The 16,788-nt window shown below is 40.6% G+C and overlaps 1 protein-coding gene across 2 annotated transcripts; it reads right to left on the bottom strand.

The window, feature by feature from the left end:
• Positions 1 to 66: 66 nt before the first annotated feature.
• Positions 67 to 16,616, bottom strand: LOC111961717 (trafficking protein particle complex subunit 13). 2 transcript variants are annotated; one of them, XM_023984189.2, is made up of 13 exons: positions 16,507 to 16,616; positions 15,341 to 15,409; positions 11,090 to 11,189; positions 10,682 to 10,766; positions 10,430 to 10,557; positions 10,169 to 10,241; positions 9,685 to 9,729; positions 9,253 to 9,270; positions 7,690 to 7,823; positions 7,124 to 7,322; positions 6,440 to 6,540; positions 496 to 643; positions 67 to 360 (listed from the first exon to the last, which is right to left on the bottom strand). In XM_023984189.2, the coding sequence occupies exons 1-13, from the start codon at positions 16,550 to 16,552 to the stop codon at positions 253 to 255; spliced, it is 1,254 nt and encodes a 417-aa protein (XP_023839957.1). In that variant the 5' UTR covers positions 16,553 to 16,616; the 3' UTR covers positions 67 to 252. The 2 variants fall into 2 exon arrangements, with proteins under 2 accessions (XP_023839957.1, XP_023839959.1); XM_023984191.2 differs by lacking the exon at positions 9,253 to 9,270.
• Positions 16,617 to 16,788: the final 172 nt, after the last annotated feature.

Raw genomic sequence — 16,788 nt, 5'->3', positions numbered from 1 at the left:
CATATAATTAAATCACTTTGGAGACAGATTTGTACTTGATAAAGACTTTAGCGAAGCACAACAAACTAGGGATTAAGTTGTTTTTTTATTCACATTTAAATGCACATTAATTTAAAATCATAATTGTTTTGCAAAGAAAACATTAAAAACATCTGTTAAAACATGATCAGCTTGGGGTGTGTACTGATGATATAGGTGCAAAGTTTGGTAGTTGGTCCATTGAGATGTATAGTGCTCAGTTCTAGAAGAGTCTTAGCTCTCACGGCTCATGTATGGACAGACAACACACACCTGTGCAATGTCATCGTATTCATAAGTCCTCTTCAGAAATGTGTCGGTCAGTCTCAGGCCAGATATACTCTGAAACACAAGCAAATGGTGATTAGCTACAATTACCAACTGCAAATGTTAACAGTAATAGCATAACATACTGTAATAAGCCTTGGCTATGCTTAGTGTTACAATGTATTCTAATGTGAAGAAGTGGGCACCTACTTGCAGGCCCTGGACAGAGGAGAGGAGTTTGAGGGGCAGAGAGAGCGAGGCACTGGGGCTGACTTTGCCCAGCTGTCTCCCTGATACACCACACCAGTGGATGGAGCGGGTGTTACACATCTCCAGCACCAGGTCCATGGTCCTTTCACTGCAACAACACACACAACTCGGCCATCAGATTTGCCACCAATGCTCCTTAAAGAACACATCACAGTACTTTGTATTCCTCTGTAAACTGGCCATCTCTTTACACAAGACGCAAAATCCACTGGATGATGCTCATCTACAAAACCCTCTTAGGCCTCACTCCCCCTAGCCGACTAAACTCTACTGCACGACTTAAGATGGTGTGCTGAGATACCCATTGCAACCCTCATCATCTAATTACAGCCCCTGATCTGCTATTCACATTCTATTAACAGTCCCCAAAGCAAACACATCCCTGGGTCGCTCCTCTTTTCAGTTAGCTGCAGCTAGCGACTGGAACAATTCATAAAAAACATTTAAGCTGGAAAGTTATGTCTTTGTCTCAGCTTTGAAGGACTCAGTCATGGACATTTTCACTGACAGCTGTAGCTGTTACACAAACAAATAATGTAGGCTGCTGATTGTGGTGTCTGTTTACTGTACAGTCGAGGACAAAGGTTTTGAGAATGACACAAATATTAATTCACAAAGTCTGCTGCCTCAGTTTGTATGATGGCAATTTGCATATACTCCAGAATGTTATGAAGAGTGATCAGATGAAAGTCCCTCTTTGCCATGCAAATGAACTGAATACCCAAAAAACATTTACACTGCATTTCAGCCCTGCCACAAAAGGACCAGCTGACATCATGTCAGTGATTCTCTCGTTAACACAGGTGTGAGTGTTGAAGAGGAAAAGGCTGGAGATCACTCTGTCATGCTGATTGAGTTCGAATAACAGACTGGAAGCTTGTGGTGCTTGGAATCATTGTTCTTCCTATGTCAACCATGGTTACCTGCAAGGTAACACGTGCCGTCATCATTGCTTTGCACAAAAAGGGCTTTACAGGCAAGGATATTGCTGCCAGTAAGATTGCACCTAAAACAATCATCTATCGGATCATCAAGAACTTCAAGGAGAGCGGTTCAAATGTTGTGAAAAAGGCTTCAGGGCGCCCAAGAAAGTCCAGCAAGTGCCAGGACCGTCTCCTAAAGTCGATTCAGCTGCGGGATCGGGGCACCACCAGTACAGAGCTTGCTCAGGAATGGCAGCAGGCAGGTGTGAGTGCATCTGTACGCACAGTGAGGCGAAGACTTTTGGAGGATGGCCTGGTGTCAAGAAGGGCAGCAAAGAAGCCACTTCTCTCCAGGAAAAACATCAGGGACAGACTGATATTCTGCAAAAGGTACAGGGCTTGGACTGCTGAGGACTGGGTTAGAGTCATTTTCTCTGATGAATCCCCATTCCGATTGTTTGGGGCATCCGGAAAAAAACGCTTGTCCGGAGAAGGTGAGCGCTACCATCAGTCCTGTGTCATGCCAACAGTAAAGCATCCTGAGACCATTCATGTGTGGGGTTGCTTCTCAGCCAAGGGAGTGGGCTCACTCACAATTTTTCCTAAGAACACAGCCATGAATAAAGAATGGTACCAACACATCGTCCGAGAGCAACTTCTCCCAACCATCCAGGAACAGTTTGGTGACGAACAATGCCTTTTCCAGCATGATGGAGCACCTTGCCATAAGGCAAACGTCATAACTAAGTTCCTCGGGGAACAAAACATCTATATTTTGGGTCCATGGCCAGGAAACTCCCCAGACCTTAATCCCATTGAGAACTTGTGGTCAATCCTCAAGAGGCGGGTGGACAAACAAAAACCCACAAACTCTGACAAACTCCAAGCATTGATTATGCAAGAATGGGCTGCCATCAGTCAGGATGTGTCCCAGAAGTTCATTGACAGCATGCCAGGGCGGATTGCAGAGGTCTTGAAAAAGAAGGGTCAACACTGCAAATATTGACTCTTTGCATCAACTTCATGTAATTGTCAATAAAAGCCTTTGACACTTATGAAATGCTTGTAATTATACTTCAGTTGTAACGCTCGACGGAAGGACGAGACCAAGGTGCAGCGTGGTACGTGCTCATGCTTCTTTATTAAAACCGAACACCAAACAAAACAACAAAAGAACAACGAACGTAACGTCTTGAAGGCTACACAGAACTAACAAAAAACAACATCCCACAACCTAAGGTGGCAAAACAGGCTGCCTAAGTATGATTCCCAATCAGAGATAACGATAGACAGCTGTCCCTGATTGAGAACCATACCTGGCCAAAACATAGAAACACAAACCTAGAAATAAAGAACATAGAATGCCCACCCAAATCACACCCTGACCAAACCAAATAGAGACAGACCTCTCTAAGGTCAGGGTGTGACATCAGTATTCCATGGTAACATCTGACAAAAATATCTAAAGACACTGAAGCAGCAAACTTTGTGGAAATTAATATTTGTGTCATTCTCAAAACTTTTGGCCACGACTGTATGTTTGCACCGCTATTATTTGTGCTATGCTGCTTGTATTGTGGTCTGCCATGTTTTGTGAAATCCCTTCTTGTCGTGATGTGCTTCGTCTCTGCCTACTTTGTCCCTCATGCCTTTGTCTGCCCTTATTAATGCTTGTACCATGTTGTGTTGTTGCCATAGGTCTCCCTTCGTGTAGCGTGGTTGTGTCTATTGTCTTGTTGTGCTTTGTTTCCACTGTTTGTCTGCTGATGTATATGTACTTTGCCAAGTCTGTTCTGTCCATGTTGTCAATCTTCTCTTACACTTTCTTTTAATCCCCACCCCACAAGGCCTTTTGCCTCTTGCCAGACTGTCAATGTAAATAAGAATTTGTTATTAATTGACGTGCCTGGTAAAATAAAACATATAATTGAATTATACATACACTACCAGTCAAAAGTTTGGACACACCTACTCATTCAAGGTTATTTCTTTATTGTTACTATTTTCTACATTGTAGAATAATAGTGAAGACATCAAAACTACGAAATAACACATATGGAATCATGTAGTAACCAAAAAAGTGTGAAACAAATCAAAATAGATTTTAGATTTTTCAAAGTAGCCACCCTTTGCCTTGATGACAGCTTTGCACACTCTTGGCATTCTCTCAACCAGCTTCACCTGGAATGCTTTTCCAACAGTCTAGAAGGAGTTCCCACATATGTTGAGAACTTGTTGGTTGCTATTCCTTCACTCTGCGGTCCAACTCATCCAAAACCTTCTCAATTGGGTTGAGGTCGGGTGATTGTGGGGGCCAGGTCATCTGATGCAGCACTCCATCACTCTCCTTCTTGGTCAAATAACCCTTACACAGCCTGGAGGTGTGTTGGGTCATTGTCCTGTTGAAAATCAAATGACAGTTCCACTAAGCGCACACCAGATGGTTAGTGTATCGCTGCAGAATGCTGTGGTAGCCCTGCTGGTTAAGTGTGCCTTGAATTCTAAACAAATCACTGACAGTGTCACCAGCAAAGCACCCTCACACATCACACCTCCATGCTTCACGGTGGGAACCACACATGCAGAGATCATCCGTTCACCTACTCTGCGTCTCACAAAGACAAGGCAGTAAGAACCAAAAATCTCAAATTTGGACTCATCAGACCAAAGGACAGATTTCCACCGGTCTAATGTCCATTGCTCGTGTTTCTTTGCCCAAGCAAGTCTCTTCTTCTTACTGGTCCTTTAGTAGTGGTTTCTTTGCAGTAATTCGACCACGAAGGCCTGATTCACGCAGTCTCTGAACAGTTGATGTTGAGATGTGCCTGTTACTTGAACTCTGAAGCATTTATTTGGGCAGCAATTTCTGAGGCTGGTAACTCTAATGAACTTATCCTCTGCAGCAGAGGTAACTCTGGGTCTTCCTTTCCTGTGGAGGTCCTCATGAGAGCCAGTTTCATCATAGCGCTTGATGGTTTTTGCAACTGCACTTGAAACAACTTTTAAAGTTCTTGAAATGTTCCAGATTGATTGACCTTCATGTCCTAAAGTAATGATGGACTGTCGTTTCTCTTTGCTTATTTGAGATGTTCTTGCCATAATATGGACTTGGTCTTTTACGAAATAGGGCTATCTTCTGTATACTACCCCTACCTTGTCAAAACACAACTGATTGGCTAAAACACATTAAGAAGGAAAGAAATTCCACAAATTAACTTTTAACAAGGCACACCTGTTAACTTCTTTGTGATAGGGGCAGCATTTTCACTTTTGGATGAATAGCGTGCCCAGATTGAACAGCCTCCTACTCTGTCCCAGATGTTAATATATGCATATTATTACTATTGGATAGAAAACACTCTGAAGTTTCCAAAACTGTTTGAATGATGTCTGTGAGTATAACATCCCAAAAAAATCCAAACAGGAAGTGAGAATTCTGAGGCTGGTCGATGTTAAACTCATCGCCTATTCAATTCCCTGTAATATATGGATCTGTTTGCACTTCCTACGCCTTCCACTAGATGTCAACAGTCGGTAGAACGTTGAATGAAGTTTATACTGTGTTGTGGGGCCGGATGGGAGGGGAATGAGTCAGTGGTCTGGCAGATTGCCAGTTCCTGGTCACGCGCTTTCCTCATGATATCGCCTTGCGTTCCATAACTTCTACAGACATGAAGGAATGCTCCGGTTGGAACGTTATTGGATATATATGATAACAACATCCTGAAGATTGATTCTCTACTTAGTTTGACCAGTTTATTCGACTTGTAATATAACTTTTTGAAGTTTTCGTCCGACGTTTGCCTGCATCTGCGCGAGCGTTTAGTTCTCGAGACAACGATTATACAACTGCCTAGAAAAAGTAAGCTACTGGACATGAATAATTGATGACATTATCGAAACAAAATAACGATTTATTTGTGGAACTAGGATTCTTGGTGAGTGCATTGATGAAAGATCATCAAAGGTAAGGGAATATTTATGATGTAATTCCGTATTTCTGTTGACTCCAAACAGGGGCGAGAAGTGTGTGTTAAAATCTGAGCGCGTCTCAGATTATTGCATGGTGGCTTTTAATTTAAATTTTTAAAAATCTGACACAGTGGTCGATTAAGAACAAGTGTAACTTTTTAATTATATGTAAAAACATGTATCTTTCATCAGTTTATGATGAGTATTTCTGTTATTGCGAGTGGCTTCTCGCAATTTCTCTGGATATTTTGGAGGCATTTCTGACAATGGGCCAAATGTAAACCGAGATTTGAAGGATATAAATAGCACATTATCGAACAAAACATAAAATGATGTGTGTATGACATGTCCTATGAGTGTCATCTGATGAAGATCATCAAAAGTTAGTGATTAATTTTATCTCTATTTCTGCTTTTTGTGACTACTATCTTTTGCTGGGAAAATGGCTGTGTTTTTCTGTGGCTATGTACTGAGCTAACATAATTGTTTGGTGTGCTTTCCCCGTAAATCCTTTTTGAATCAGACACGTTGGCTGGATTCACAACATGTGTAGCTTTAATTTGGTGTCTTTCATGTGTGATTTCATGAAAGATAGATTTTTATAGTAATATATTTGAATTTGGCGCGCTACATTTTTTTCTGGCTTTTGGCCAAGTGGGACGCTACCGTCCCACATATCCCAGAGAAGTTAAGTGAAATGCATTCCAGGTGACTACCTCATGAAGTTGGTTGAGAGAATGGCAAGAGTGTGCAAAGCTGTCATCAAGGCAAAGGGTGGCTACTTTGAAGAATCTCAAACATAAAATATCTTTTGATTTGTTTAACACGTTTTTGGTTACTACATGATTCCATATGTGTTATTTCATAGTTTTGTCTTCACTATTATTCTCAATGTAGAAAATAGTAAAAAGAAAGAAAAACCCTGGAATGAGTAGGTGTGTCCAAACTTTGGACAGGTACTGTAGGTCCATCCATCCATATGATTATACCTGCAGTTGGTGATTTTACAGGTGATGTCGAAGGGTTCCTCTAGGTTGACGGTGTCTGGGATCATCTCCAGTGATAGTCTGACGTCTCCATAACCTGGAGCCTGGCAGAGACAAGTGGAAAAACAATACCTTGTTGAAGGTCGACAGACCAAAACGTTGATAAATAAGATCCATTATATTGTTGGAAGCATCCAGATTACCGGTATGCTGGAGTTTTTACATTTTTTAATAAGGAGATAAGAGGAAAACCAATTCATGCTGGGTCAACACAAATGTAATTATTACACTGTCCGATCCAGGCAATAGCAGATACATTTTGGACCGATTTTCTTTATTTTAGGCTCACAAGAAGCGCATCGTCTGGGACCATGATTGTTTTGTATTTTTGGGTGGTTGTCTGGTTGGTAAACCCTGGGCAACAGGCTTCATGACATCACATTTTGCATAATTTTGACAAATTTGGAAACTGTAGAATGACTACATTATCCAATTGAAAATATAATCTTCATTTTGAGCTATGTCATTGTCCAATGACTCATTGTCAACAGCCCAGGTATGACTGACAAGACCATCAACACCACTCAACAAAGACAACCACAGCATTGAGACTGAGAATGTCCTGTTATGCAACAACCATATACTATAACTAAGAACCATATCATGTAACTGAGAATGCTCTGGTACCATTCTCTGTAGCTGGCTTGTCTGCAGCCTTCCTTTCTCTCCTAAGTTGGTCTTCCACACGATGTCCAGTTTACCGATGACCGTCACGCCCTTGATGACACCCGCCTTCTCTGCAAACTCAGATTTGGGCTTCAGGCAGTAGAGGTACTGGCGCGTGTCCATGGGCTGCAGATAAGACATCTTCCCAAATGTAGAAGTTCTGAAACACAGTCAGGGTGGAGAAGTCTGAGCTGACAATGAAAACCTATTACCTTTGACATAGTAGGGGCGCCTTGACCTACAGTGAGAAGACCTGGGCGAGTGAATGCTGTATCTTGTACGCAGCATAGACTTCAATCAGAATAGTCATACAGCTTTCACAGTCAAAATGTCTCAACAAAAAAAGCAGTAAAATAACACAAAAAATGTACACTAGAAAAACACAAGATATCATGCTAGCATAATCTATACAGATAAACTCTTGTCGAATTCGCTTTCTCCTCTTCACATTTATCTTTCTTATATTACTGCCTTTTTACTGTACAATACAAACATAACACTAAAATGTGTGTGTGTGTCCCCCTTACCCTTCGTCCCCAGTCTCCACGGTGTTGAGCTCGGTGACATTGTACATCATGGAGGGCTCCAGGGACACTTTCTCCATGAACATGGGCGACGTGGTGATGTTCTGGATCTGGGCCTCGAGAAACACCTCGTCTGTCTGGGGGTGGGGGTAAGCGCTAACATTAGCCGCTAACGCTAACTAGAGGAACACCTCCTCAAAAGGACTTAACTGGGCAGCACTTTGACTTCAATTCCTTTCAATGTACTTTACAACATATTGGCCCCTCAAGGGGAAACTGTAGATTTCATTTAGGCCTAGTGTGTGTCAGATTTTTCTGAAAGCATGTGATTTATACAGTTAGATTCTAGAAAACACCATGAGGTACCTGTATAACTTACACTAGATTTTGGCATGTATGAACGTGTCCGAAATATTCAGACATCATTAGCACCCCGGTAAGACAGGGTTTTCATACCTTCGTCAGTCCTATCAAAATCAACCAGCAGGGCCAAAATGGAGTAGCAAAGTCTGCTCAGTTTACCTTTGAGGAGTGGATTAGTACTCAACTGAACAGAGGAGTGCTCAGAGATTAGTTCATGCCTGAAATTCAAAGGCTAGTGATTAAGTAGGGACCATGGACAGAAACATTCTGCCAGACGGACGGACAGACTGGGGTTATTGTTACAGAGCAGAGCACCTCTCCACATCTCCCATGCCGAGACAGACCTGTCATCAAACCCAACACAAAAAACTGATCAGACACATCTCAAATAGCTTTTGTCCAGAGCCTTATTTGAAGAATGTTTTACTTGATCTGATTTATTCAGACTCTTGAAAGAGTTTATTTTAGATAAAGAGTGAACATATAAATTAATAAAATCAGATTAATAATCACCAACACTAAAATCATCATTAAAATGAACATCCCTTCCCATCAGAGATTGGTACTGGATTTTGATTGAAAACCATCATTAAATCTACATTTGAATTCAATCATTCAAAAGACCTGTAGAAATGGAAACCCCAATACAATCATACAGACCTAGGCTATGTCTGAAATGGCACCCTATTCACTAGATAGTTCACTACTTTTGAGCCTTACAGGCCCTGGTCAAAAGCAGTGCATATATAGGCAATAGGGTACAATTTAGAGCCCTAGCCTAGACCCATGATGTTGATTTCACCCTATGAGGATGGATTGTTTGATCAATGCGCTTCCATTCTATTTCCCATGAATCTCTCTGGCATCACGCCCACCTACTACCCAATTGCACAAGTCCTGTGAGAGATGAGTTAGCGAGAGGGCTCAAGCGGCGAAGAGAAAAAAAACAGAGTAACGGCCAAATAGTGGGAAAAGCATTTGATCACCCTTTACTAAAGCAGCATCACACATCTGTTTCCTTTGTGAGAAGTAAAGTCTTACTATATGGGTTTTTATTCTTCATATTTTCCCCCCTGCATGCTTTTCCCTTATTTTGCAATTGCTCATGTTCATTGGCTCCAGAGAAAGACAGACAGACGTTGCTGCAACAAAAAGGATTAAGAAAGCGAGAGTTAAGAGCAATGAAAACAGAAAAACGATTACCACGGAACTGAGGTCACTCTAATGGAGAAAATAAAAACACAAGAGACCATAAACAAATGAAGGTTACATGCCAAATGAAAGTGACAATACATCTTGTTTCATACGCTAACAAATGAAATGCTACTAATATGCAAATGAGAGAATAAAAAGCTAATTTGACTATGTGTCGCCAATGGAAAATGCCTGACCATGGAATGAAACATGATATACAGCAAACTCTATGTTTGTGATGTCATCTAAAAACCAGAGGCGGAATTGATAGTGGAAATGTATGGAAAAAGATCTGACTATGTATGAGTGAAGATAGCTAGCATGTTGACAAAGGTGGAAAGTTGAATAAGTCGGTAGGATGACTGTATTTGTCATTGTTTTGGTTCAGGTAATAAAAGAGTGAGGTAAGTGCAGCTGAGAGAAAGAGGAAAAAAAACATACCTCTGCATTGTAGAACTTGGTTTTGACATCGAGCGGCTTCAACACCTGATTGAGAATAGATTGCAAGCTAAATGACGCCGATTTCTCAAATGATTTCTCAAAAGATTCCTCCATTCAACAGCGACAATAAACCTCCCTTCACAAAATTAGAAAATAACACCATTTATCTCTGAAAAAGCTCAAATCCATGAGCCAAGAAATTTGATTTAAAAACGGTCAGTATAGCTTATACAAAACGTATTGTTACTGTAAGAGAAGTTGGATTTAGTTTCTTTGTGTGACTTAGAGCAGATCCTTTCTGAGACTGAGGACAGTAAGTAGGTAGTGAGATAGTTCGGTAGTCAAAAGCCAAAGCTTGTGTGCTACTGCTAATTGCCTTTTCTCTGTCATGGACCTGTGACATTGCTCAGAGTTGAGGTCTGGTTTCTAATATAACTCTGAGGGAGCATGGGGGAGCAAATATAAAGGACGCTTTGAAACTCACCTGAAATTTAAAGAACTTCCTGAAGTATAGCTTCTCTCCCGCCTGTGTGGTATAACTGACTGCACAAACCAAGCTAGAATAGAGAGACCAAAATTCCTTGAATATTAGCATTCAAATTAACTCCTAACCATCGTTGCAGATGTGTTGCTGTAAATCTTGCCCATTGTTGTCTCGAGTGACACCCCTTTCCCAGAATTACATAGGGCAATGGTCAAAAGTATGTTATTTCTGATTTAGTCCATGTCAGAAAGGAAAGCATACATGTGAGTTCCAATCTCTTTGACTTCATGGTGAATGACATCATCGATGCAGGACTCAGGCTTCAGCTCTGTGACTGTGTTGTTGGACGCTGATAGGTTTAGCCTCTGAGAGCTGGTCTGAAGGTCTGCCTGTAAGACATGACAAAAATGGGGATTTCACTTAAAATTGTATGAATAGGACAAGTGGATTCATCAATGAGAAAGAGATTGGTTAAACATGTTTCCATTGGATTGATGTATATCTGTACTGTACCTTTACTAGTATGTCCTTGACCTCTTGGGTGCTGTCATTGTGCACACTAATGTAACTTGAGAAGGTCTCGCCAAGGAAAATATTTCTGTGCAGAGGACAATTGTTACGCAAGTGTCACACACAAAGATAATGGACTCACATGCCCACTGAAGAACAAAAATGAGACAATGCTTTTCGGTGAAAATGATGGTCAAAATTAAGGCTAAGTATTCCTGTGAAAGGTTGTCTTGCAAGAAATGTGTGGATTCTATACTGAAACAGATCAACAGATACTGACAGAAATGATTGGCCAGGGGGAATGAAAGATTTAAACTGCCAGTCTGATTGTTAAATGCTAGTTGTGTGTGCCTCTACATGCTGCTCTATATGTCAAAGAGTTCAAACGGTTGTTGCTGTAGTGTTATTTACCCAAAGTTCTGAGGTAGTGTGAGCATCTCTCCCAGCATTAACGCCTCTGCTCCTTTAATAGTGGATGGGTCCTCTTTCATTAGCCGACCAAACAAATCCCCTGTAGAATGCACGCACGCACATATACACACATGTGCACGCAGGTATGCACACACACATACAAATTACTCTCATACAATGCCTTCAGAAAGTATTCACACCAATTGACTTGTTCCACATTTTGTTGTGTTACAAAGTGGGATTAAAATGTACATAATTGTAATTTTTGCTCAACAATATACACAAATACATTGTCAATGTGGGAAAAAAAAGATTTAAAAAACGCTAATATATTTTGACTAGATAAGCATTCAACCCCCTGAGTCAACACGTTAGAATCAACTTTGGCAGCGTCTTTCTGGGTAAGTCCCTAAGAGCTTTGCACACTTGGATTGTACAATATACAGCGCATTTGGATAGTATTCAGACCCCTTCACCTTTTCCACATTTTGCTATGCTATAGCCTTATTCTAAAATTGATTAAATAGTCCCCCCTCATCAATCTACACAGAATACCTCATAATGACAACGCAAAAACCTTTTTTTTTATAGATTTTTTTGGGGGGGGAAATGAATATTAAATTTACATAAGTATTTAGACCCTTTACTCAGTACTTTGTTGAAGCACCTTTGGCAGCGATCGAGTCTTCTTGGGTATGACATTACAAGCTCGGCACATCTGTATTTGGGGAGTTTCTCCCATTCTTCTCTGCAGATCCTCTCAAGCTCTGTCAGGTTGGATGGGGAGTGTTGCTCCACTGCTATTTTCAGGTCTCTCCAGAGATGTTCGATCGGGTTCAAGTACAGGCTCTGGCTGGGCCACTCCAGGACATTGAGACTTGACCCAAAGCCACTCCCGCGTTGTCTTGGCTGTGTGCTTAGGGTCGTTGTCCTGTTGGAAGGTGAACCTTTTCCCAGTCTGAGCGCTCTGGAGCAGGTTTTCATCAAGGATCTCTCTGTACTTTGCTCCGTTCATCTTTCCCTTGATACTGACTAGTCTCCCAGTCCCTGCCGCTGAAAAACATCCCCACAGCATGATGCTGCCACCACCATGCTTCACCGTAGGGATGGTGCCAGGTTTCCTCCAGATGTGACGCTTGACATTCAGGCCAAATAGTTCAATCTTGGTTCCATCACACCAGAGATTCTGTCAGAGTCTGAGAGTACTTCAGGTGCCTTTTTTACAAACTTCAAGCGGGAAGTCATGTGCCTTTTATTGAGGAGTGGCTTTCGTCTGGCCACTCTACCATAAAGGCCTGATTGGTAGAGTGCTGCAGAGATGGTTGTCCTTCTGGGAGGTTCTCCCATCTCTTTTGCTCTGACATGCACTGTCCACTGTGGAACCTTATATAGACAGGTGTGTACCTTTCCAAATCATGCCCAATCAATTGAATGTAAGTTGTAGAAACATCTCAAGGATGATCAATGGAAACCGGATGCACCTGAGCTCAATTTCGAGTCTCATAACAAAGGGTCTGAATACTTTTGTAAATAAGGTATTTCTGTTTTTTATTTTTAATACATTTACAGAAATGTCTATAAACCTGATTTCGCATTGTCATTATGGGGTATTGTGTGTAGATTGATGAGAATGTTTTATTTTATTTTAAATACATTGTAGAATAAGGCTGTAACGTAACAAAATGTGGGAAAAAATCAAGGTGTCTGAATACTCTGAATGCACCGTATCAAGTTGGTTGTTGATCATTGCTAAACATTCATTTTCAAGTCTTGACATAGCTATTCAAGCAGATTTAAATCAAAACGGTAACTAGGCCACTCAGGAACTTTTAATGTCGTCTTGGTAAGCAACTCTCCAGTGTATATTTGGCCTTGTGTTTTAGGTGATTGTCCAGCTGAAAGGTGAATTTGTCTCCCAGCGTCTGTTGGAAAGTATACTGAACCAGGTTTTCCTCTAGGATTTTGCATGTGCTAAGCTCGATTCCATTTATTTTTATCCTGAAAAACTCCTTGGTCCTTGGCGATGACAAGCAGACCCATAACATAATGCAGTCACCACCATGCTTGAAAATATGAAGAGCGGTACTTAGTGATGAGTTGTGATGGCTTTTCCCAAAAAATAATGCTTTGTATTCATGACACTTTAGTGCCTTATTGCAAACAAGATGCATGTTTATAGAATATTTTTATTCTGTACAGGTATCCTTCTTTTCAATCTGTCATTTACGTTAGTATTGTGAAGTAACTGCAATGTTGTTATCCATGCTTAGTTATCTATCACAGCCATTAAACTCTGTAACTGTTTTAAAATCACCACTGGCCTCATGGTGATATCCCTGAGCGGTTTCCTTCCTCTCTGGCAACTGAGTTAGGAAGGGCACCTGTATCTTTGTAGTGACTGGGTGTATAAATACACCATCCAAAGTGTAATTAATAACTTCACCATGCTCAAAGGGCTATTCAATGTCTGTTTTTTTTGTTTTTTTGTTCAATAGGTGGGTGCCCTTCTTTGCCAACCATTGCAAACCTCCCTGGTCTTTGTGGTTGAATCTGTGCTTGAAATTCACTGCTCTACTGAGGGACCTTACAGGTAATTGTATGTGTGGGGTACAGAGATGGGGTAGTCATTTAAAAATCATGTTAAACAATATTATTGCACAGAGTGTGTCAATGCAACTTATTGTGACTTATTTAGGCTAGAAGAAAAAGAAACGCACACCTATTTAGGCGAGGTGCTGGCTAGCGGAGTAGAAAACTTAAAAATAAAGGAGAGCCGCACACCCATAACAAAAGGGTTGAATACTTATTGGCTCAAGACATTTATTATTTTAATCTTTAATGAATTTGTAAACATTTCTAAAAACATAATTCCACTTTGACATTATGGGGGACTGTGTGACACAAAATCTCAATTTAATAAATGTTCAATTAAGGCTGTAACACATTTTGGAGAATACTTTCTGAAGGCACTGCATCTAGCTAAGTGTTGTTGAGGCACATAAAGAACTTGACACAATGCCAGAAATGTTTGACTAACTCTATACATTTTTCCCAGATATGATTTGTTTTATGGCTCTATGGAAACTGTAACTACCAGGTCTAATAGTCAGTCAGTCTCCTCATATGGGCCCTGTACGTTTTGTAGCTTTAATATTGATGATCAATGTCAACATTCTAAATATTTGAGTGAAAGGCAGCCTTTAGAGGAGCAGCGTGGGAGATACGAGAGCTGGGTGGCATAAAAACTTTCACAACTTATTTTTATTTCTCCTATATCGTGTTCTAGTAGTTTATTTCGATTTACGGCCAGATATGTCTTTATTCTCCCCCCTGTATAAATAGCATCCCTACCCAGAAGTGTCACTGTGATTTATGGGTTCAGTGGAGTTGGGTTACCAGCACAGCGCTCACATTGCAGTAGGTAGGTCTCCGGCAGAAGGAAAAATAAACACTGTAAATTCTCTTTAGGCCTGCACGACTAAACTTGGGAGCCGGTTAGACATAGCCATTCCTGGGATCCCTTAGTGAGTCAGTGGAGGAGGCAGACAGATGTGGCTGCCTGGCTTTAATACTGATCGCCGACTTCACATCATTTCCCCAGGTTAATTAATGTATTGGCTCAATTCATTTCACTGTCGTCATGCCTAGAATGTTAATTGGAGGCTTAACCCCAGTAAAGGAAAGCTTAGCTGATTTACATGTCCTCATACATATCGTTCCAATGAATATAGGATTGCATGCAGTTTTCTAATAAATAATGTTCCCATGGGTAGTGAAATGTAGAATCGTGCATCTGTTTTTCTCTCTGAGGAATACTGATTTCAAAGAGAAATATGACATGTGAATGTGTTGTTATGGACCAGGGATTTACAGCACTACATGGAAGTAGTCAGTTCTATCAATGCTTTTACCATAAGCCTACTGTGGACTTGAAATATAATATATGCCATTTAGCAGACACTTTTATTCAAAGCGACTTCCAGTCATGAGTGTATAAAAAAAATATGGGTGCCCCAGAGGGAATTGAACCCACGATCCTTGGCATTGCAAATGCCATACTCTACAAACTAAGCAACACAGGAGCCACACAGAATCATAGGAACTAGCCTATTAGTTCTATGTTCAATATTTATATCTATAGCCATAGCCTATGTAATGTATTTAGAATCACTGCAGCAAAGCAAATTGGATAGGCCTAATAAATATTCTACAACTCTACTACATGTTGGGGTTAAATAAATCAAGGCTTACCTGGGAGGTCTCTATCTTCACATGTTACTGGCATGTTAGTGAAGAGAGTGGGTTTTGTTAACCGCATCACTGTGAAAGCCAAGGGAGCAAAGATTGTTCAGTTAGGCTTAGGCTAGTTTACTTGCTTGCAATTTTAGATGGAAATTCCATGGGTAATCTAGACCTCTCTCAAACAGCCTAGATATCCTAATGCCTGCCAGATAAGAACAGCCTCCTTTAACATTGTTTCCAGACAAAGTTTTTCAGGCCATACTTTATTTTGATAGTCCCCTATAGGCCTAGATGGCCTTCGGATGGTCAAACTATCAACAAACGAACAACTGTAACTCACTTGCATGCAAGATGTTGCATGTAAATAGACTGCATGTGAGGCTATAGCTAAGATTAGGTTTAGGTTCAAATAAGGGGTCTAGGGTTAGTGTTTTCCCGATTAGATGATTCAAATCAGTGGTTAGTTTCAGTTATTTGATAGATTAGTTGAGGATCTATAAACCATCTGAAGGTTACTATCCAAATAAATGTTAGAATTCCTCCTTGCCACAGCAGTCTTTCTTTGTCAGGTGTTCTCTGATTAATAATTTAGGAAAAGTTCTAGTTACACCCAATCCTCTATTATGCTGCTGCTTATTACAATACCAAAAGATAACATCCCCTTCCATCTGTGATAATATTAGGGTAACCAGTCATAATACCGTAACACATACCAGGTAGCTAGCTATTTGAATGGGTCTATCAAGATGTCTGAGACTTGTGTATTCAGCACACTGTAGCTACGTTGAGGTCTCAAAGAAACTAACTTTTAGAGTGAATAGTCAAGTAGTGGACAGGTAAGAAACGCTCATCAGATCAACAACAATTCGGTCATTTGAGCTACCTAACTATTGAAAATGAACAGAAAAAAGACACCGTCAACACCACTTGATACTAGGTAGTCAGCGGCAGCGAGCTAGCTCGTTCAGTTAGCAAGCTAATTTGACGTTCGCTTAGCAGCTAGTTTGTAAGCCAGTAGCCATTATCAGCTAACGTTAGCAAGCTGTCAGTGTCAGATGTAAACAACCTCTTTTCAGATATCCACATTAGCTAAATGTTTAACGCAACCCTAGCGAGTAAATTGCTTAAGCCATTATTTTATACACGGTTACCATTTATTTAACTCAGTAAAATACCTTTTAAAGCAAGTAGATGCTCTTGTTTTGCCTGATTTACTTCCATTTTGTCTTCAGAGTTCGGTTGAACTTTCACCTGGCAATATCAGCTGACTATAGGAAACGCAGAGGGACAATTTTGGGAGATCCCTCGTGTTTCATTGTAGTACACAGGTGTCACGTCAAATTGTATTTCCACCTCTTCCCCATTAAATGCATAAATACATAGACATCATATAAAACAAATACTGCCAATTAAATATATGTTAAAGTGGTGTATAGGTTTGAATGCATTCAAATCCC

This window comes from Salvelinus sp. IW2-2015, linkage group LG4q.1:29, assembly GCF_002910315.2.
Source record: "Salvelinus sp. IW2-2015 linkage group LG4q.1:29, ASM291031v2, whole genome shotgun sequence".
Lineage (NCBI taxonomy): Eukaryota > Metazoa > Chordata > Actinopteri > Salmoniformes > Salmonidae > Salvelinus > Salvelinus sp. IW2-2015.
The sequence above is the reverse complement of the archived record's forward strand: the minus strand, read 5'-3'. Positions and strand labels throughout refer to the sequence as shown.